The 23129-nt window shown below is 45.1% G+C and overlaps 2 protein-coding genes and 1 non-coding gene across 36 annotated transcripts in view; 1 reads left to right on the top strand and 2 right to left on the bottom strand.

The window, feature by feature from the left end:
• Positions 1-4545, bottom strand: part of Znf839 (zinc finger protein 839) — a 32058-nt gene extending 27513 nt beyond the window's left edge. The window contains exons 1-2 of one of the 3 annotated variants that reach the window (XM_052738997.1): positions 4319-4545; positions 2749-3260 (exon numbers count right to left, since the gene is read on the bottom strand). In XM_052738997.1, the coding sequence (XP_052594957.1) occupies positions 2749-2781 (33 nt within the window). In that variant the 5' untranslated portion in view covers positions 2782-3260; positions 4319-4545. Of the gene's footprint in view, positions 1-1762; positions 1952-2748; positions 3400-4318 lie in introns of those variants that run through there. The other 2 variants (XM_052738998.1, XM_052739000.1) reach the window with 2 other exon arrangements.
• The window catches only part of Mok (MOK protein kinase), a 38555-nt gene continuing 15535 nt past the window's right edge, over positions 110-23129 (top strand). For 5 of the 32 annotated variants that reach the window (XR_008218423.1, XR_008218424.1, XM_052739016.1 and 2 more), the window contains exons 1-4: positions 110-534; positions 13111-13225; positions 19812-19901; positions 21420-21490. Coding sequence is in view for 16 of the 32 variants with exons in the window: in XM_052739016.1 (XP_052594976.1) it covers positions 477-534; positions 13111-13225; positions 19812-19901; positions 21420-21490 (334 nt within the window). In the remaining 16 variants the exon portion in view is untranslated. The other 27 variants (XM_052739037.1, XM_052739032.1, XM_052739025.1 and 24 more) reach the window with 21 other exon arrangements.
• Positions 175-248, bottom strand: Trnai-aau (transfer RNA isoleucine (anticodon AAU)). Its single transcript has one exon. It is a non-coding gene; the product is annotated as a tRNA-Ile (tRNA).

The raw sequence follows: 23129 nt of genomic DNA, 5'->3' as shown, positions 1-23129 counted from the left end.
ACTGCAAAATTTTGAACGCTTAACCGATAACGTCCTAAAGAGATTGCAAGTGACTTCTGCGGCGGGGGATAAGGAGCAGCAGGAACTTCTGCGATGCACAGTCGGGTTACGGTTGCCTAGGAAGAGGATGCAGACAACTTTCGGATCCATTTTCTTGTAAAAGTATAAAACCACTGGCCCGTACGGGGATCGAACCCGCGACCTTGGCGTTATTAGCACCACGCTCTAACCAACTGAGCTAACCGGCCAGACCGGAGCGGTCGTGTCTTGGATCGCCTACAAGGTTTTTCAGACGCCTGTACCCAGCTGTCTGGCTCCTCCTCCTCTCCTGAGTTCCAAGCACCAGGCTCTCTCCCACGCGCTCCCGCCTCCCCCGAGCTCTTTCTCTGTGCCTTACCCCTTGACCAGATGGAAAAACCGTCACCCAGGGCTCCAGAGGAGGCGGCCTCCCACAGAGAACCCAGACTTCAAGGAAAATGCCAGTTGCCTATCCAAGGCCTGACTCCGCACTAACGAAGCTTTCAAATATTCCAGGTCAGAGTTCCGAAAATCTCTGCAGCTAGAAACCTAGTATACTAACGCCTTTACTATGCCTAATCAAACTCAGAACACGGAAATCCAGGCAAAAAGTAAAGAACCTCCCAACTTCCCAGCATCCCGTCGCCAGCCGCAGCTGAAATCTTGGCTTCCTTCCTGCGGATCTGAATCCTGTGCGCGCTCTTTCTTTTCCTTCCTTCCTTCCTTCCTTCCTTCCTTCCTTCCTTCCTTCCTTCCTTCCTTCCTCCCTTCCTTCCTCCCTCTCTCTTTCTTTCTCCCCCTCTCTCTTTCCTTCTTTCCTTCCCTCCTTGCCTCCCTCCCTTATTCCTCCCTCCCGCCCTCCTTCCTTTCTTTTTCCTGAGTTTGATCATTTAGTTGTTACTCTTAAAGACTTATTTTTGACTGAACTCAGAAGAAGAAGCTCTTAGCGAGGGCAGCCCACGTCTCTTGGAAATCTGTTCCTGGAGTTTTTCTTCGGGTTCCTTCATTCTCTTGGCCAAACGTTTAGCGTGTTCGGCAGCCTCCTCGTTCTCCTCAGTGCCTGTACGAAGCTTGCGTTCATTGTGCCGAGTTTCTGACAGCTGGTGGCTGGGAAGATATGCAGCTTCATCTTGACAGGCCCTGACATTCACATCTAGCTTTCTTTCACCTCGCCGCAATTTCTCCCGACTCAGCTTTCCGAATCCTGAGATTACAGGCACACGCCACCTCGCCTGGCTTGAAAATACCATTGTAAATCGTTCCTTAAGCACAGCAATGCATGGAGTGAATAGGACATAAGCTTTCTCAAAAACAAAACAAACACAAGACTGAGCCACCACCCTGGCATTTTAGTGTAAATTCGGGCAACACCACGGACTTAGACTAAAATGGTAACTACTTTGTGTCTGGTAAACAATCACTTCACAGATTCCTCTAAAACCAGACTCAGAGAGGTGTCTCACTCGTCGGGCAGAGGCAGGAGGTCCGATGTAAGTTCCGGACAGAACCTGTCTCTGCAAGCTAGTAAATAACTTAGCTGGGCTAGGCCCCCCGGCATGTGCGAAGTGGAGGCAGGGGGATCAGGAGTTCAAGGTGGTGCAATCGAGTTCGAGGCCACGTGAGTTTTGCGCTTCCCTTTACCCCAGACTTCCGCAAGACTCCTAATGTCACTGACCGCAGGCTTCCATGAGCCGGTTTGCGATCTACTTGCACAGTCCCTGCCCCCACCTCCAGGTGTTCATACCGTGAATCGTCTCCCACCACCACGTCGTGCTCTCCAGAAGGCCGCAGCCAAGCGGACCTCAGCAGACACTGGTAGTTGGAGCCCGGTCGGAACCTGGCGGGGAGGTGGAGGCACCCAGGCACACAGGGCTCCCCGAGGCCTCGACACGGCCAGGCGCAGTGACTAATCGTGGACGCTAGGGGGCACCCGAGACCCACGGAACTCAGAAGCCATTAAATGGCTAAATATATGGTACTTTTTCATAAGGGGTGGATGTGTCTCTTTATATGTAGCATTTATTTATTATGTATACAGAAGAGGGCGCCAGATCTCATTACAGATGGTTGTGAGCCACCATGTGGGTGCTGGGAATTGAACTCAGGACCTCTGGAAGTGCAGTCAGTGCTCTTAACCTCTGAGCCATCTCTCCAGCCCTATATGTAGCATTTTAAATAGACTACTTTCTGAATTTTTACTTGTTCGCTTTTTTGAGAATATCATATAACCCAGGCTAGCCTCATAGCTGAGAATGGCACTGAACTTTCTCTCGCTTCCATCCCCCAGTGGCTGGGAATATAGGTGCTCATGAGTATTCTTATGCCGTGCTGTGCTGGGGGGTGGGCTGTGCCAGGCTAAACAAACTACGAAGTGAGCGCACCTCCAGACGTTTATTTCTTCCTGGTAGAAGTTTTTGTGTTGTCCTGCTTTTCCGTTGCTTAGTTTTCTACATGAGAGTCACTGATCTGATTGGATTGTTGAATTCCTTTTTTAAAACAGTCAAAGGCATGAGATCAGAGAGCAGTTGTATTGTTTTGTTTGTTTGTTTGTTTGTTGCTCCTAGTTGGAGACTCCCTTCCAGAGCATCCTGCTGTAATCTGGGTTGGCTCTTTTCCACACCCATTGCCCAGCTCATCTCCCCATCTCCCCCGCATGCTTTGAATCCCATTCCTCCTGGCCTATGTTGGATCTCCTTCTGTCCACCCCAGGGTTTTGCCTCCCTCACTTACTTTTACTTTGGACTCTGGACATCCGTCATCCATTGGTGGCTCCTGGAAGGTGTTGAGTCCTCCTGGCCTGTGTGATTTTGCTTTTGTCCCCACCAGACCAATAACTGGAGAATTGTAGACTAGAAACCACTGTCCCTCAGCAATCAGAAGGCCACGCTCTCTGTCTTTTATGTGAGATGTTCAATGTCATGCCGCAACGCAATCTTTGGGATGCGACCAGCTTTGCTCCTTAACTTGTCACCTTCCGTACTGCTTTGTCACAGTCTGTATGTTGATATGGAGCGCTCAGACAATCTGAGCTGATTCTCTAAGCTTGAATTTTTTCTCTCTGTAGTGGCTAGTGATGAGACTCAGGACCTTGCACATGCTGAGCCTGTGTCTAACCACTGAGTTACAGCTTGGCCCATGCCTTTGTCTTTATCTTTCCATTTACTGAAGGCCCTGGAGCACACAGACACAAAGGGAACAGAACATCTTCCCCATAGAAGCTGAACAACTCGTGCTTGTTAATTCTGGAATGGGGTAGGGAGAGAAATGGAATAGGAAACGGGAAATCAGAGTTTAAATGTTTCATCGCACAACATGTGCTGTATCAAAACTGCTAGAGAATAAAAAAGAAAAGTAGACGGACAGAAGGCCTTTTCAGATGTTGCTTCTAATTTGCTAAAACAAATCAGTGTTCCAGGGACCGACTGGAAACACATCCCTCCCTAAAATATGCACATGGTTGGAACCCTTTTTGCACAATTTCTTCTGAATGTAGCAAAAAAAGAAAAAGAAAGAAAAAAAAAGAAAAGAAAGAAAGAAAAAAAGAAGAAAAGAAAAAGAAAAAGCACAAGCAGTTGGAAGCCATGGACTGCTATCTGAGCTCAGGGGGCCACCAGCAGGTGACCTTGACAAAGCCCTTTGACACTCTGGGACTCCAACAACGGGATTTATAGCTTCTGCAGCCCAAGTCAGCAAAGCGCGTCTCTGATTTACCTGTTTAATTAGCTCAAAGGGTAAAATTTGTCCTGCATCCTCAGTACTCGCTTAAAATCAGGCTTGCCCCTAGACAGATAGGAATGTCAGAGAGGTAACAGGTGCCGGAGCTCCCTGGTTTGGACAAACATTTATTGAGCACTTGCTGTATGACAGACCCTGTTAGGCCTCAGGCAAAGCCAGCCAGAAACTGTGTAGAGCACCGGAGACATCTGCCTTAGTCCGCACTGCAGCCCCTTGGGTGAGGATATTTCAACCTCACTTTACAGTAACAAGAATTTAGGGGGCTGGGTGTGGTGGCGCACGCCTTTAATGCCAGCACTCGGAAGGCAGAGGCAGGAGGATCTCTGAGTTCGAGGCCAGCCTGGTGTACAGAATGAGTTCCAGGACAGCCAGAGCTACAGAGAAACCCTGTCTCGAAAAACAAAAATAAATCCAAAAATAGACACCTCCGCGAAAAACAAAACAAAACAAAACAAAACAAAAAACCCAACTTAGGGATCTTGACCACGCTGCTTTTCATTATATCCCCAGTGTCTGCAACAGTGCTTGCAGCAAAACAAATGTTTGCTGAAAAAGTAAAACTTACAAGTTACATAACAGTCGCCATAGACCCGGCTGGTAGCTGCTCAACTGTAGCTGTTGCTACAGAACAGGCGCCAAGGACATTGTTGCAGTCACTTAAGGCTCAAGGACATTGTTCGCGCATCAGGTTCCACACCGCTACATTCTCAGGAGAGCTGGGAAGAGCCAGCCCCACCAAAGTCGCCTACTCACTAAGGTAAAAAAAATTGTACTTCAATTTAAAGCGGCGAGAGACGTTGCTTAGCGACCAGAGGCGGCAGCCCGCACCGCGCGTGCGCGAACGGGCAGGCGCTTGGCTTCTCTTTTGCGCATGCGTGGGCGGCTGCCTCAGCAACACGCTCCTCCGGCCCCCCCCCCCGGGGGCGGGGGGGGGAGAGAGACTGACGGTTGCTAGGGCGACAGGGATACAATATGGCGGCCGGATCCTAACGCTCTCCAGGCAGAGACCACCGGGAAGGTCCACGAGCCGGAAGCCGCCTCAGGAAAGCCGAAGGCCGGTACCACGGTCTCCTCGTTTCCTTTCGGCCCGGGGCAGACCAGGGGCTGTCGCCGTCGTCCACGTTCAGGATGAAGAGTGAGTGGGGCCGGGGAAGGGCCGAGGGTCCCCGGGGCCTGCGTGGCGGCTCCGCCGCGGGGTGAGTCTGGCTCAGGCACCTCGGGGAGTTTGGGGAGTTGAGTGTGATTTCATTCATCCATTCTTCACTCATTCATTCGTTCGTTCGTCCGTATGTGGGATCGCACCTAAAATTCCCAAACATTCGGCTGTGGGCTCTGAGCGCCCACGGTGTGGCCCCCTGCCCTTTAGGGACAGCGGCTTCAAACGCATTCGAGAGCAAAGCTAGGCTGTGTGTGTGTCTTACCTTTTGAGTTAAGCCATAGAGTTTTTGAAGCAACCTTTCAGTGGAATTTAAAACGGTCGCTCAGAAGTAGGGAATTGAGGCAGTCATTCTAGCAAATAGAAAGACTGAAAAAAATGGACTTATTGTTGCGTTTGCGAGTAACTTACCTTGGGACGGCAGTTTCTTTTCACAGCTATACAGTTAGGACTGCCTTTTATAGCTGTCTGTAGCCAGAGGTGCAGAAAAATTGCAGTTCCTTTTGCTATTAAGATTAGATTATGTGTAGTTACAGTATTAAGTTTACATTATATTTTGATTGCCGTGCAGTAATTTTTATGTACCGTAAATCAGATAACATTAAAAAAAATAAGTGATCTCATTCATCCTTCATCAGGCATTTTCATTTCTTCTGCCCAGTAGTATTTATGTGGTTAGCACTTCTATTTTGGGGGTTTTCTTTGAGAGCAGAATCTCATTTAGCCCAGGCTGGCCTTGAACTAGATATATAGCTGAGGCTGGCTTTGAACTCCTGGTCCTCCTGCCTCCATATTTCAAGCACTGGCATTACAGGCTGTACTACCGCGTCCAGCATGTTTATCATTTTCATTAAAAGCTGCAGTTAAAATGCACAGCCTACAAACATCTTTACACGTTTGCTTAGTAGTGTCCACTAATAGACACATGTTATTCTCCATTCATCTTTTCCTCCCCAAGTATTTAATTTTCAAATGTGCAGAAGAATTAGGAGGGTACCCTGCGTATTCCCAACTCTTTCATTATTTTGTCTTGTTTTGTGTACTGATTTTGCTCTGGTGTTCTTTGTTTATTGACATTTGTTTCTTTCCACTGAGTTAGTTGTAGACATCGTGACATCTCACCACTACTAGTTCAGCAAGTATCTACCTAAGGACCAGGGCAGCCAGGGCTACATACTAGAAAGTCACTGCCTCAAAAACCGAAATCTCATGCAGCAGTGTGTGCCTGTAATCCCAGCATGCTTACCGTGGCATTGGGGGCAGATGTAGGATGTTCTCAAAAAGCTTGTGGGTCAGGCATATGCAGTAGTAAACACACAAGAGACCTTGTCACAGATGAGGGAGAAAGTGAGGACCAACCAGAGGTTTTCCTCTCACCTCAGCTATGGTATCCTCTCTCTCTCTCTCTCTCTCTCTCTCTCTCTCTCTCTCCCCACACACACACACCATATACACACACTTAAAAAAGAAGAAACAAAAACTCAGAAAAGTTAAAAACAGATATATCATAAAATGCAAACATTAATCTTAAATTTTTTTTATTCTATATATATATAGATGTTTTGCCTGCTTGTGTGTCTATGCATGCAGTGCCTGGAAAGGTCAAAACAGGGATCCTTTAGAACTGGAGTTACAGTCATTTACGAGCCATCATGTAGGTGCCATGTAGGTGTTGGGAACCAAATCCCAGTCCTCTGCAAGAACAGCCAATGCTCTTAACCACCGAGCCATCTCTCTGATCCTGTTTAACAATTTTTTTAAAGTGAAACTCAAGTCAGCCACAGCAGTTTGACTTTCTTTCCTTTTTCAAGACAGGGTTTCTCTGTGTAGCTCTGGCTGTCCTGGATCTCGCTCTGTAGACCAGGCTGGCCTGGAACTCACAGAGATCCGCCTGGCTCTGCCTCCCGAGTGCTGGGATTAAAGGTGTGCATCACCACCACCACCACCACCACCACCACCACCACCACCACCACCTCATGGCCAGCGGTTTGACTTTCTAATCCAGTGGTTCTCAACCCTCCTAATGCTGTGACCTTTAACACAGCTCCTCATATTGTGACCCCAACCATAAAATTATTTCATTGCTACTTCATAACTATAATTTTGCTACTGTTATGAATTGTAATATAAATATCTGATATGTAGGATATCTGGTATTTGACCCCCAAATGGGTCACAACCCACAGGTTGATAACCACTGTTCTAATACAATACAGTCCAAAAATAATACTAATACTCATGTGCTGAGAAATGATGGTAGGAAAATATTAAAAGTCTTTGTTTTCTGTAACCAATCCATTGTATTCCCGTACAAGCAGGAATCTTTGTAAATTTAGTAAGGACACAGCAGTTGAACATACAGGGTGTTTGAGGTTCAGTGGCACTGTGATTTATGATGGCGTTCTCTGAGCTGGCGCACATGTTGTATGCTCAATCCCAAGGCTGCACTGAAGTGGTATGATGCAGCATGGCTAGGTGCAAGAAGAAGCTCAGCTTTATTCTTGGTTTGATTTTGAATCAAACTGGTGGTCATTGTGTGTTCAGAAACCTTCCCCCACCCCAGAAACTTTTAACTGTGGCCAAATTTTTGGTGACACTCACGTTTAGTCAGTTTTCCTGTCCTTTGCCTTATGCATCATTTGCATAGTGAGTAGCAAGGTGTTCCAGGGTGAAGTTAAGAGCATGGGCTCTGGAGCTAGGTAGATGCTGCAGCCAGGCATAGAGCTAGGCAGATACTGCATCCAGGAGCTGGGTGCACACTGCAGCCAGGCATGGAGCTAAGTGGACACGGCGGCCTCAGGCCCATTACTGACCTTTCTTACACTGGCTTTCTTCATGGCTGTAGTGTCCATCTCAGAATAAATCACTCCAATCTGCTAGGAATCAAACCTGGGTCCTCTGGAGGGACAATAAGGGCTCTTAACTGCCATCTCTCCGGCCCCCTCAGCTCTCATCTTTAAACAGGTATAGTAACAACTGTCTCCAGGGGTAGTAACAGCCACAAGAGGATCTGTTCAAGGTTCACATGAGATGCTCTGTTTGTCATGGCACTGTGTCTGATGCATGGAAATTAGGAGTGGACACCTTGCTGTCCCAGTGGATGGAGGACAGGGACATGAGAGAGGAAAGAATCTAAGTATCAGTTCCTTACTTTGAAAAATTTTGTCTTTATCTAGTCTAATTGGAATCTTAATTTTTTTCCCTGTCTGGAATATTTATTTGTTTGTTTGTTTGCTTATGTTTTTCAACACAGGGTTTCTCTGTATAGCTATGACTGTCCTAGAATTCGCTCTGTAGACCAAGCTGGCCTTGAACTCACAGATATCCATTGAGATCAAAGGCTTGTGCCACCACCACCCAGCCTGTCTGAACTTTTTAATGGATTATTTAGACATACTTAAAAAAAAAAGCAAAATTGCACACACTAAAGGGTGATAATGATTTGCTATTCTATCAGAGATTTGTTTTTTAAAGAAGAAAACAGTTTATTCAGTGCACTCTGAAAAGAGCTGCTGGCCTGCTTGCTCACCAGGGAGATTTACAAACTGCCACTGTCACTGCACTGAGGCTTAGTCCATCTCCTTTTAAATGTCAGTGCTTTCAGAGAGGTTACAAGGTATCTCAAACCACCCCTTTCCATTTTCTCCTAGTGTGCACATACCTTGTTTTTATAAACAGGCCCACCAGTACCAGCTTTTGAAATAAAAACAAACGGAAGCAATGATGGCTTTGTTGTAAATTCAACCAGTACATTTTCAGTTGGTTCCAGGGTCCTCCCTACTTGACCCAATTGGTCCTATTTAACATTCTTAAAGTGCATCAGTTTTCCGAGTGTGTATACACATTTGTAATAGAGATTCTCTTGGGGGCAGCAGGGTTACTAATGCCATGCATTTCTCGTAGCAGACTGCCTGAGTTAGTGAATGTGGTTTAAATTGAAGTGGTTACTAGTTTTTGAATAATTTTGTGTTTTTGCCATGTTTGGTAATCCAGGTCGCAATATTGCTTACTACAGAAATAATTAATTAGGTACAGCCCTTTTTGTTGAAAGTCCTGATCTAGTTTTAGTAGGGTGGTTTAAACTACTTAATCTCCCAAAAAGATTTGGATGGGTGGACTTCCTCTCTCCTGTAAACTCTAGCTGTACTCCACAGTTAACCTCTTCAGCCTTCTCACCAGACTGTAGCTGTTTGGACTGGTGGGCATGACCTGCTCCGCGGATCACTGCCAGCATCACGTGAATGAAAGCGTTACACTCAACACCTCAGGTTCCACAAAAAACGGGTTTGACCTCTACTTTTCAAGTGTTAATAGGTTTGGATTCCGCATATACAGATTTAATTTAACAAGAATGAATAGAATTTTAATTGGCTCAAACGGACTCCCCTATCGACCATGGTCTACTTTTTCCTGTCCTTGGTGCCTGTTTTTTTCCACCAGATAGCTGCTTATTCCCATTAGCGTGGGACGGGACGCTATTTCATTCCCAATAACAGAGCTCTGTACCCTCCTGCCCAGCTCTGCCTTGTGCCTTCCATACAGGCCATGCTTTCTGAAGGCCTGTGAAATAGGCCAGATTCCCTTGTCAAAAAAGGTACTTTTCCTGGGTGTTTTCCCAGAGGGCTTCCTTTGCTTTTTCTCTTCCTACCTGTCATTCTTGTTTTATACCCCAGACTTTCTGTCTGCCAGCAGAGCCGGGGGGAAACAAGTGACCCTTTATCAGTCCCAGCCATCAGTGGGGGAGCAGGTTCAATTTGTTGCTGGTTGGATGGTCTGGAGCCAGCTAGGGTGCTGGCACACTCTGAGTTTGTGTACTTAACCATTTTAAAGTTCACAGTTGACCTATTTTTTTCATTTTCAAAGCAAGCCTGCTCAATTTACTTGTGGTGAAACACATTGGAATGTATAGTGTCAGATTCCTCCTCCTCTAAAGTTGACCTCTCATCTACAGCCTACCCACAGACGACCTCTCTACATTGATCTCACCTTTAAGACAGTTCATTTATTTTCTGTCCGTGCTTACCAGCAGGTTCCTTGTTTTCTTGAAGGTCTTGAATGCCCATCTTTACAACATTTGAGATAAATACAGTCATTGTGAGCATTGAACAGTATAGCAAAGGGGAGGAAGAAGATCAGACTCACTTTTATTCCTCCCTAGGTACAAATGGAAAACAGGAGGTTTTGCATTCAGTTTTTTTTTCTATGCACACGTATGGGTGTTTATTGCCATTCTTTTTTTTTCTTTTTTCTTTTTTTTTTTTTTTTTTGGTTTTTTTGAGACAGGGTTTCCCTGTGTAGTTTTGTTTCCTGTCCTGGATCTCGCTCTGTAGACCAGGCTGGCCTCGAACTCACGGAGATCCCCACCTGGCTCTGCCTCCCAAGTGCTGGGATTAAAGGCATGCACTACCACCGCCCGGCCTATTGCCATTCTTTTATTTTACTTGACATCATGGCTACACATTTTCCCATATTTCTAATTATTAGTTGAAAGTACAGTTAGCAAAATATAATATTTCAACTTAATAGCTGTTCCATAAAACCTCCTTAATAATAGGAGATGATCTTAGAAGTTTCTCGTCTAGTTTTGCCATTGTGACATATGACAGCTGTATTTGTCTCGAAATGTTCATCTGTTAGGATGTCTCCCGCGAGTGGAAACTAGTAATTTTGGAAGTGTGGACTCTCTTACAGGTACTGTGTGCTTAGTGTGGAATGCTCACACGGGGCAGAAATGAGTCAGCAAAACGCAGAAGCAGGTTCCATTTCCCTGTCCCCAAGAAGCACATGGGAGGGAGGAGGGTGTCTCTGGGGTGCTGCTATTCAATGCCACGTTGGTGTCCCCATCAGTTGTGGCATGCCCTAGATTGAACACATGTGTTTGTAGGACATCTTTGCAGATGTCCTACCCTTTCTCTTACATTTGATTTGTTCAAAACCATCAATATCCAGTCCCAGGGGATCCAACAGTGTCTTCTGGACTCTGTAGACACCAGACACGTATGTGGTGCACAGACATACATGCAGCCAAAATACCCATACACATAACAATTTTTTTTTTGAGACAAGATTTCTCTGTGTAGCCTTGACTGTCCTGAAACTCGCTCTGTAGACCAGGCTAGCTAGCCTCAAACTCGCAGAGATCTGTCTACCTCTGCCTCCCAAGTACTAGGATTAAAGGAGTGCACCACCACCACCCAGCAATTAACATTATTAAACAATGCAAAAAGCAGCAACAACAGAAATAATTTCAAGCCAGACCTGATGGTTCACAGGTTTAATCACAGCACTATATAAAGAGATCCTGTCTTAGAAAACAAACAGAAAAAGAAATTTGACCAAGGATGCAATTGTGCACGCATGCAAGTGTGATAAGGATGCCTCCTGAAGGGCTGGGCAGGCTGCTTTGTGTGGATGCAGCCTAGGTCTGAAGGCCAAGGCTGGCTTAGACTTGGTGAGGCTGGTTCCCACAGTTGCTTCTGCTCTGCACCCCGTCCGTGTTCTCTGTTAGATAGACCCAGCTCCCCACCTTGACTTCCTTCTAGCTTCTTCTGCTGCTTCCCATTCACAGAGCTGCCTTGAAGCTCTGCCACTGGGGTGGTAACTTTCTTCCTACCGTGTTTGCTCATGGGGTTTTGTCTCTTGTGGTACCAAAGACGGAACTCAGGGCCCCCTACACTAGGTAAGCACTCTCCCACTGAGCCATTTCCCAGCCCTACTGAGAAGGCTCTTAGCCTGCCCTTTGCCCAAAGGTCTTGTGTTGTTCAGCTTTCTATGGCCCCACGTTGGAACACCAAAATGTTGTTGTTTGTTATTGCTCTTTTGAGGGGCCCGCCACCCAGCTCCCAAATAAATCACACACAGAGGCTTATTCTTAATTATAAATGCTCAGCCTTAGTTTGACTTGTTTCTAGCCAGCTTTTCTTAATTTTAAATTAACCTGTCTATCTTTTGCCTCTGGGCTTTTCCTTTTCTATTCCTGTATACCTTTCTTTGTTTCTTACTGGTGGCTGGCTGTGTAGTTGGGTGGCTGGCTGTGTAGTTGGGTGGCTGGCTGTGTAGTTGGGTGGCTGGCTGTGCGGCTGTGCAGCTGGCCCCTGATGTCCTCCTCTCCTTGTTCTCTCCTTCCTTCTCTCTTTCTCCCAGATTTCTCCTTCTATTTCTCCTCTCTGCCTGCCTTCCCTGCCTATCCTTTCTCCTGCCTCACCATTGACCGTTCAGTTGTTTATTAGACCATCGGGTGTTTTAGACAGGCACAGGAACACAGCTTCACAGAGTTAAACAAATGCAACATAAGCAAAAGTAACACCCCTTAAAACAATATTCTCCAGCAGTCTTGTAGTCTTCGTCTCCTGTTTGGTCTGTAGAAACTGTTCCTGCCCAATGGGACTTGGGCTCTCAGCATGTTCCCATCCCTTCATTTCTATTTGGAAAGCAGTGATTCATGCCTGTGCCTGCCTTTGCCTTGAGACACCCTGTGAAGGCATCTAGTCATATCCAGCCTGACTCCCTGTCCCCTTCCCTATGCCAGGAGGCTGTGGACACTTGGTTGAGGACAGGCAGCACTACAGTCAGCCCTTCACTGCCTACTTGCTGGGGTCCAGCAGCCACTAGAGCCCTGTGCTGTAGGGCTTGTTCACAGGCACACTCCACTCTAAGGTCCACACTTGCTGTTAGTCGGGAACTCTAGATAGCTATTAAAGCAGATCAGAGGCTTACAAGCCATTGCCCGGCACGGGGGCAGTGGAGGCAGCAGTGGAGGCAGCAGTGGCAAAGGCAGCCAAGCCAGGGCAGCTGCTGGCAGCTCTCAGAACATTAGGCCAGTGAGAATGTGAGGAAACTGCGGCAGAGGGGCTGGTGCTCTGCAGGACCAGGGCCGGTGAATTTCAGAAGACTGCTCAGACGCTGTGACGTCTGCCCAGAGTCACAGCTCATGTCCTGTTCCTCCTGCTCCTGCTGGAGCCATTGAAGCCTCTCACCTCTGTCAGAGACAGGGATCCATTCCTTCTCTGCGGGAGAGCAGAGACCGCTAGAGCAGGAGTTGGCCTTGCTGCCAGCACAGCTGAGCTCTGGAACTGGGGGAAGCTAGGAAAACTGATCCAGTGCCTTGTTGTGAAATTACACAGAGATAGAAAGTTTGTTAGTTTGTTAGGGGAAATCAATACGAAATACATGCATAAATTAAACTTTATTTCTACTTATAGACTACAAGGCAATTGGCAAGATAGGAGAGGGAACGTTTTCTGAAGTTATGAAGATGCAAAGCCTGAGAGATGGGAACTACTATGCATGTAAACAGATGAAGCAACACTTTGAAAGGTATGTGAGCAGGCACGTTCTGACACAGGTTGGAGTCAGTAAGGCATCTCAATGTTAGTGGGAGCTTGTATTCATTTAAAAGTCTGTAAGCTATAGCCAGATGTCCTTGGACAGGTAAGAGTGTGAGCTAGTGTGTTTAATACACTAGGGTGTTCTCTTGTCCAAGTTTATAGTGATGTCAGTGATTAACACCTACAGCATGCATTGTAAAAGTGTGTTATACTTTGTACAGTATTGTATGGTGGGCTTTTACAAATCAAACCTCAGTGAAATGTCATAGAGTTCCTAGAAACTTATTCACATGAATCAATTAATGTATCAATACAGTAGAAAAATAATATGCAGATAGGAACAGAGAAAATTTTGCTGTTTGTGGGAAGCTGTAGTTTCTTATGAAGCTTCTTTCTTTTATCTGTTTTTACAGTATTTTTATTTTGTGTGTATGAGTGTTTTGCCTGCATGTATATCTGTGTACCATGAGCATGCATGGAGGCCAGATGAGGTCATCAGGCCCCCTTGGATCTAGAGACAATTGTTAGCTGCCGTGTGAGTGCTGGGAATCGAACCTGTCTCCTCTGGAAAGGTAGTCAGTGCTCTTAACCGATAAGCCATCTCTCCAGGTCCTGGGTGATACTTCCTATGCTGTGGCTTCGTCCCACGTAGGAGCCTCTTAAAGTCTTAGTCAGCTTCTCAGGGAGCATCACACCAAGGAGTCAGAAGCTGTTGTATGATGGAATAATTGCTGGCCTCCTTGTAACCAAGAAATGTTGCAATAAGAGATTGAAGCCAAATGGGTTTGTTTTTATATCAAAGAAGTTACTATTTTAAACATCCAAAGAAGTTATGGAGAAAACTTGGTAACTCTCCCATACTGATACAGAACTTTTTTTTTGCTTTTGGTTCTTTATTATTACTATTTTATTTTTTAGATTTATTTTATGTGTATGAATGTTTGCCTGCATGCATATATATGCACCACATGCTTGCCTGGTGCCTGCAGAGGTCAGAAGAGGTTGTCAGATCCCCTAGAACTGCAGTCATGGATATGCAAATATGAACTACCATGTGGGCACTGGGAACTAAACTCCAGTCCTCTGGAAGAGCAGCCAGTGCTCTTAACCACTGAGCCATCTCTCAGCCCCTGTTGTTGTTGTTGCCATTATTATTATTGTTATTTTGTTTATGTGTGGGAGTGTTTTGCCTGCGTGTGTGTCTGCATTTGTGTCTGTCTGGTGCCTGTAGAGGCTGGGAGTGGGGCTATCAGGGTTTCCTGGAACTGGAGGTCAATACTTGCTGGCCTTCTAAATAGCCATTCATCGCCCACCTCTTCATTTGATCAACATCCCTTTTACTATTTGGAAAAGTCCTTTTTGGAATATACTAAAAGACCACTAGTTTCCACCAGCCAAAGACTAAGAATGTCATCACATTGCATCTGAGGCCTATTGCAGAGAGCCTGCTTTGCTGGAGCCTGCCTGCCTGGTGTTCCCACCAGTGTATTTACTTCACATGTATTTATGTAGGCCTGAGTGTATGTATGTGTATCATATGTGTGAGTGCAGGTGCTCTTGGAGGCCAGAAGAGGGTGTCAGATCTTCTGGAGCTTTAGTCACAGGTGGCTGTCAACCAACCACTTGATATGAGTGCTGGGAATTGAACCCAGGTCCTCTGCAAAAACAGCAAGTGCTTTTTAACTGTTTGAGCCATCTCTCCACTAATGTATTTCAAAGTATACTGATGAAAGATTTTCTTTGTTCTATTACTGTGAGAACTTCAGGAAAATGTTACCCACTTTGGAACATGGTGTCTGAGCCAAACTCCTGGGCCATGGTCACTCCTGTGTGACTCCAGAATAAGCCATCTCTTACTCTCTTTGAGGTGAGAGCTGTGCACTTGCATGGACAGCCTTTACATTTTTTGATAAGCAGAAAATGAACAAGAAGATAATAATTCTGTAAAGTCTGTGGTTCATGATGGGGGCAGACACTGAACCTGGGGCCTCATGCATGCTAGACAGGCACTCTACCAACTGAATAGCATCCCCCAACCCCCAGATTCACATCTCAGCAATTTATGAGCATAGTCTCCTCATGATAAATAAATAAATAGCTGGGCGTGATAGCGCACGCTTTTAGTCCCAACACTCAGGAGGCAGAGGATCGCTGATCTACGTGAGTTTGAGGCCAGCCTGGTCTACAAAGCAAGTTCCAGGACAGCCAGAGCTGTTACACAGAGAAATTCTGTCTCAGAAAAACAAAAACAAACAAACAAACAAAAAACCCAGATAGGCATGGTAGTACTCTGGAGGCAGAGGCAGGAAGATGGTAGCACTCTGGAGGCAGAGGCAGGAAGATCTCTGCAAGTTCTAGGCCAGCCTGGTCTACATACTGAATAACAGGCCAGCTAGGGCTGTAGTAAGACTCTGCCTCAAAAAATAATTAATTAATTAAATGAAGAAGAAAAAGAAAGAAAAGAAATAACAGTAGGTGCTGGTGAGGGTGTAGACAAAAGTGAGTGCTTGTACATTGTTGGTGGGAATATAAATTAGTCTGGTCACTATGGAAGTCAGGATAGAGGTTCCTCAAAAATAAATAAAAAATGAGCCAGGCATGGTGGCACAGGCCTTTAATCCCAGCACTTGGAGGCAGAGACAGGCAGATCTCTGTGAGTTTGAGGCCAGTGTGCTCTACAGAGTGAGTTTCAGACCACCCAGGGCTACACAGAGAAACCCTTTCTCAAAAAACAAACCAACAAACAAACCAACCAATAGCAAGGACAACAAAAGCCCCACAACTATAGTAACTACACCTCCCATACCCAGACACACCACTTGTAGGACTCAGAGTGAACAGGCCAGGGAGACACTCTGCAGCACTGTTTCCAGGAGCGGAGTTAGGGAGCCAGGATAGATGTTGGTCAGCAGAAGAGTGGGCAGAGAAGATGGAGAAGATGGAGTTTCTAGACATGAGGTGATTTTTTTAGCCATAAAGAACAACAAAGTTATATCAGTTGCAAGAGGAAAATAGATCCAATTGGAGAAAATCATATCAAGCAAATTAAGTTAGTGTCTCAGGAAGACAAGTATTGCCTGTTTTTCTCATTCGTGGTTCCTAGATTTATATAGATCCCTTCAGTTATATATGTATATATGACCCGGAAATAGAGAAGAACTGTCTGGGGAACTAATGTGGTGGGGTAGAGAGCAGGGTGGGTGTGGAGGTGTGGGGGATTGCAGATGAGTACAGTATTTGTTTGTGGAGATACCCTCCCACAGCACAGTACCACCCACAAACTAACAACAGAAAGAGCCTTGGTGACTCCTTCCCCTGGGAACAAGGGAAGATCAAAGGGTGTGTGTGCATCCATTAGTATGGACTCCAAAGAAAGCTTCCACACAGTTCTTTTGTCCTTCCTTCCACCTGACTCCTTTACTTCCCTTCCCTACCCCAAAATATCCCACGTGTTGTCCCTTGGAGGATGGTCTAGAGGGGTGTTCTTTGGAATCACAGATTTTTTTTTCTTTCTTGTTTTTATCTTTTCAAGACAGCATTTCTCTGTGTGTAGCCTTAGCTGTCCTGGATCTTGCTCTGTAGACCAGGCTGGCCTTGAACTCACAGAGATCCACCTACCTCCGCCTCCAAGTACTGGGACTAAAGGCATGTGCCACCAACTGCCCAGTGGAATCCCAGATTTTTGGTTCTGTTTTGTAGTTATTTTGTTTAGGTTTGGTTTTGAGACAGAATCTTATTGTGTAGCCTTGAATGCACTGTGTAGACCAGGCTGTCCTGGAACTCAGAGAGATTCACCTGCCTCTACCTCCTGAATGCTGGGATTAAAGGAGTGTGCTACCATTCATGGCTGGAACCTCAGTTCTACAGTACAGTATCTAGATTATGTATAAGGATTCTGGGACCAAAAAAGTTCAGAACATGTTAAAGGTAAGCTGTTTCACCGGGGGTGGGGAGTGGTGGGTGGCACAAGCCTTTAATTCCAGCACTTGAGAGGCAGAGGCAGGTGGATCTCTGTGAGTTTGAGACCAGCTTGGTCTACAGAGCAAGTTTCAGAACAGCCTAGGCTACACCGAGAAACCCTATCTTGAAAAAAAAAAAAATCAAAAAACAACAACAAAAAAAGCTATTTCCTTTTCTCCTCTTTTTCCTCTTCTTCCCCTGTCTACCCACTTCTTCTTTCTTCTTCTGCTGACAGGGCCTCATGCACCCCATAAATAGCTGAACTGATTGTACAACCAAGAATCACCTTGAACTCCTGATCCTTCTGCCTCCACACTCCAAGTGCTAGGATTTCAGGCATGCATCATCATACCCCCCTTTTTATTTTGTAAGGTTTTGGGGGGGACTTTTGATACCAACTTTAAATTCTGGCCCTCTAGGAGGGACTAGGGTGGGCCTGTTTCTGAAGCATTTTAGACATAGAATTTCCTTGCAAACATTTTTCAGGGCCAATGAAATGGCTCAGCATGGAAAGGTGCTTGCTGCCAAGCCTGTTAACTTGAGTTCAGTCTAAATCTGGAAATCACATGATGGTAGACTTTTGACATAACATAAGTGCATGTCCATGTGCTCATATACACATATACACATGCACAATAGGTGAATGTAATAATAATAACAAAAATAATAAAAAAATTTTCCTGATAACCATGCTCTATAGAACACATTATAGGAAGCTGTGTTTTAAAAGCACTTAAAGAGGGCTGGAGAGATAGCTCAGCAGTTAAGATCACTGACTGTTCTTCCAGAGGACCCAGGTTCAATTCCCAGCACCCACATAGCAGCTCACAACTGTCTGTAACTCCAAGATGTGACACCCTCTTCCAGACGTGCAGGTAAAACATCAATGCACATAAAATCAATAAATTAAAAAAAAACATTTAGGGAGGCACTTTTGCTGTGGTGGAGGATGTTGGTGGGGCAGGGGATACTCAGCCAGGGAGCCATGAGCCTGTATAAAACTGCACAAATGCTGAGTGGTTCCTTGAATGCCTGAATGCGTCCATCCAGGTTGTGAACAGCTGCTGCTCTGGGCCTCCTTTTGTACTGCCTGGCCCTCTCACTCAGCACATCCAGACCTTCCTGAGGGCTGGTGCCAGTTCAGCCTGGCTCCAGACTGTGACCTCTGCTTTTCCTGGTTGTTGTCTTGGGGCACATGTTGCTAACATTTTGAATACTGTGCTGGGTCAAGGGAGGAAACAGGGAAAGGTAGTCAAAGCTATTCTTCGATTCTCATGGTCTTCCACTGTTGGCTCGTGGGAGAGCAGCTTACCACTCAGCCTTCCAGCTGATGCCTAGCTCTGCCATGCTGCTAGTTGTGGGAATTTTCACTGGGTCCTGGGCCTTTTTCTGGGTAACATCTTTCATGGCTCAGTAAACTTATTTCAGAGGAGAAAGCAGAAGTGTACTAATATGCTGTTAGGTTTAACTTCTCAGAGTAACTAGACAACATGCTGAACTTTCCACATGGGAGAAGTTGGTAGAACAGAACTCAGGCGGCTGACAGGAAGACAGACATCCCTAGTTTCTTTTGGAGACTCAGAGAATGAAGTCTCTGGAACATTGGGTCATTTGGCTGGGTGTGACACCCCCCTCATAGCCCCAAATAGGGTGGTTTCTTGAAAGGGCTCTTCTGTAGCAATGGCTAGCCTCATGCCCTTGCACTGGTTTTGGTAGGTGTTCTGGATGTTGGATCATCTGGGCCATGGTGTCATCGGAGACCTTTCAGGGGTCTTGGCTGGTCAAACCTGATGTATCTTAATCTGGAACAAATCCATAGCCTCTGGCTTTCTGTGGAAATAAAAGCAGAGCCTCCTTTCCAAAGCAACATATCCTTACATCCAAATTTTGAAGTCAAGGTACCTTAAAATATACATATTGGCTTAACTCAACAGCTTTTAAGATCAAATGTTTTTCTGCAGTTAAAAATCCCAAAGACGGGGGACGGGAGGGGGGAGAACAAGGGAATCCGTGGCTGATATGTAGAACTGAATTGTATTGCAAAATAAATTAAAATAAATTTAAAAAAAAAATCCCAAAGACAACACAATCCAGATTCTCTGTGGAATATCCATCTTTACGTGGCTTATTTTTTATACTACCTTTACTGTCTCTTTAAAGACTTTATTTTTAAAAACTATTTCTTTATATAACTGTATATATTCCTTTTTCCTCTCTCTTCCAAGTCTACGTACATTTTTACACACATTGTAAAGCATTTAAAGTCTTGCTCCATCTGAATCTGTCTTATTGTGAATCTATTGTTTTAAACTGCAGTATTACTAGGGCTAAAATAGCCCTTGATTTGAGGGCTGGGATGTCGCTCAAGTGTCTCCCATGCACATGTTTGATTCCCAGCATCAAAAAAGAAACCTTGAATTTTGTAAGATAATGAAGATGTATGCCTGATTTATGCTTAATTTTAATTTCTGATGGGAAAAATAAAACTTGATTAACTGAAATACAAGTTAGGGAGGTTTTACATTTTGATCATGGGAAATAAATATGATTTCATAACTCTAGTTTTCTAGTTGACCTAATTGTAAATTAGTTGTGCATTTTTGCCTACATAATAGTATTGAGCAAGTGAACAATCTGCGAGAGATACAAGCACTGAGGCGCCTGAATCCACACCCAAACATTCTCACCTTGCATGAAGTGGTTTTGTAAGTATATTTGAGCTTGGAAAGTTATCTAAATTAGAAAACTTGATACTAAAGATTCAGTTTCTCTTTATCATGGGTAGACATTTAAAATATTTGCTTTGTAACTGAGAGAATGACAGTTATCACTTCATCTTATTTTTATTTGAGCAAATTGTGTCTCATTTCTATTATTTTGGTGTAACCATGTTTGGAAAGCCTGTGTCTTCAGGATTTGGCTCCTGCAGCTCAGTCAGGTCTCCATGCCTTGTTATGAATTGCTTTCTCATGAAAGCACAGCCCCTTCTTATCATAATTGATACAGTTTCGTGGCATTTTTCATTCGTGTTTGTCGAATAGTTTGCATAAAGTTTACCTGTCAATCAAGAAGACAGAGCATAGCCACAGCCCTGGGGCGCCAACCTGCCACTGTGTTTGCATTGTGCTTCTGATCTCACTGGGCTGGGAAGTCAGGCTGCAGGTTCTAGGACCTGCCATTCTGTGGGTTGGTGTGGTAGGTGTAGAAGCCATGCTGCAGCTTTCAGGGAACCTGGCCTATCCAATTCTTGAAGGAACTCATCTGCCAAATAAGTGTAGTCGATGTCAATCATAGGACAGCATAGTTTAAAATCAAAATGCTGGGTCCTGTCGTAGCTGTATGGCCTCTTGGCCTGCAGTGTTCTTTCCAGTCAGCTCAGCCACACATGGGAGGCCAGCATTCATCTGTATTATGCACAGTGCCAAGGTCATGGGTGCAGGACAGGCTGCAGAGGCAGATGGAGGTGCAGAGCAGTGTCTGGGGCAATGTAGTTTCCCTGCTTAGGGCCTGAGTAAAATAGGATAAGCTTGTTGGTGGTCCCAGGCCTCTGAACCACTCAGTTTCAGACCCTGACCCCATGGGAGTGATGGCACTTGCCTTTCTTAACAGGATTTTGGGTTTTGCCCCCACTCATTGTAAGTTATCTTGATTACATGAAGTAACATAGATCAATTAAAACTAAAGGTATAGCTGGGCATGGTGGCACACGCTTTTGATCCTAGGCAGAGAATGGGTGGATCTCCATGAGTTCAAGGCTCTATGAGTTTGAGGCCACCCTGGTGTACATAGTGAGTTCCAGGACAGCCAGAGCTACACAATAGAGAGACCCTGTCTCAAAAAGCAAAACAACAAACAAACAGAAAAACTAAACATGCAGCCACAAAGCTTGATCTAAATCCATCTCCCCCTGTTATTTTGCTTAGCCAACTCCCAAGCTTTTTTCTTCTTTCTGCTGGTAATTAATGTTCTATTTTCATGACATATCTTTTTTAAAGGTGATTTTAGAGCTTTGCTTTAGAGTTTTCATAGTATTTTGTATTAGTTTTAACCTAAATGTTGATTTAAAGTCAAAATTTGTGCTGTTTTAATAATCTCGTGGCCATTGTGGTGTCTTGTGAGAATGCCTTATTTACCAAAAATGTGTACAAATGCATATTAAAAGACTTGATTATGTTTTCTGATTAAGATAAGAAAAAGTATTTAAAGTCTGCTTTCTTCTGCAGTGACAGAAAATCTGGTTCTCTTGCACTAATATGTGAACTTATGGACATGAATATTTATGAGCTAATACGAGGTATGTAGAGTATTTTGAAAGGTAACCTGAGATGATCTTATAACGAACGTTTGTAGTTACATGTGTGTTGTAGTCATTGGAGTGCTGTAGTGACTGTAGTGACAGGGAAGGTGCAGTGTACAGCTGCTTCACTGGGCCCAGGAGCCATTGTTCTGGCAACCTCTTGGAGATGACTGAGCCACAAGCTTCCTGGGAGATGCTGTGGTTTGGATGAGGCTAATGCTAGAGGCAAGCCCTTCTCACAAGGCTTCACTCTGAGGTCGCCTTGTTTCCCAGCTCGTCCGTTTGCTCCGCATTCTCTTCCGTGCTCCCAAGAAGCTGAGCTCTCCCCTGAACTCTCCTAGGGAAGGATCATCCCTCCTGGCATTTGGAGCCTGACATATCTCATATTCCAGGATGCTCCTTCGTTCCTTCCCTCTGAACAGTAGAGCACTGTTGAGGAAAGCTCACGTGCCTGAGATGACCTGTCATGGCCTTGGATGCTTACAGAGGGACTTTAGGGTACCAGGAAGCAGAGCTTTGGTCTTCATTGAGCAGATGTCCCTGAGAATCTGACTTCAAGGTTATGTTAGATGTCATGATGAAATGCAACTATGAAAGCAATATAGGAGATAGTCTGTTTTCTAGATCACATGATACCCAGAGGACAAATGAAAACCAGACCCAAGCAAACCAGCTGCTAGGCCTGGTGAAACACACCTGTAATCCAGGCTTCTTGAGAGATGAGGGAAGGAAGATTGCCAAGACCACCTTTGGCTAAGTCACAAAACTGTCTCAGAATGTTAAACAGAAAAGGCCTGAGGATATTAGCTCAATGGTAGAACACTTGCCTAGCATGGGAAAGGCCTTGGGATCAATCCCTAGTACTGGAGGAAAAGAAATAGATAAAGAAAGAGAAAGAGAAATGGCAAAGGAAGAAACAGTGAACACCGTCTCTGGGATGGCACTCTGGTGAAAACAGCAGAGATGATTTAAACCTTCCCCTCCAACAGCTGAGGCCAGAGTAAAGCTTCTGGCAAGTGCTTTGTCACCTAGCGACACCCGCCCTGGTGTTTTACATCTTAAAGATCTGTGTGGGGCTGATGTGGCAGCTCACAGCTGCAGTCCCAGAGTACGGGTGGCTTAGGCAGAACGATGGGAGTCCAGAGGCCAGCATAGACTACAGAGCAAGTCCTTAGCTGCATAAAGAGGCCATGTCTGAGAAAACAAAACCAAAGGGAGGCTGCACTGTCACTTCTTTTGGCTGTTTATCGACAGTTCTCCGTATCTGTTATCTGTAGGATACGTCTGTCCGTCCCAGTGTTAGAAACCTTTTGCTTCCTAGGGTGTGATATAGTTATACTTTATGCTCAAGGGAAGGGGAAATGTCTGTGTTGCTATGTGTTTAGACATTTGAGAAAGCTTGGTTTAGAAAATAGTATCTTTGGGCTGGAGAGATGGCTCAGCGGTTAAGAGCACTGGCTGCCCTTCCAGAGGTCCTGAGTTCAATTTCCAGCAACAACATGGTGGCTCACAACCATCCTTAATGAGATCTGTTGCCCCCTCTGGTCTGCAGGCATACATGCAGACAGAACACTATATACATAATAAATAAATACATCTTTAAAAAAAGAAAGAAAGAAAATAGTATCTTTAATTT

The sequence above is a fragment of the Peromyscus californicus genome, unplaced genomic scaffold (assembly GCF_007827085.1).
Source record: "Peromyscus californicus insignis strain IS unplaced genomic scaffold, ASM782708v3 Scaffold_15__1_contigs__length_86483966, whole genome shotgun sequence".
NCBI lineage: Eukaryota > Metazoa > Chordata > Mammalia > Rodentia > Cricetidae > Peromyscus > Peromyscus californicus.
Note: the sequence above shows the minus strand (reverse complement) of the source record. Positions and strands in the feature narration are given on the sequence as shown.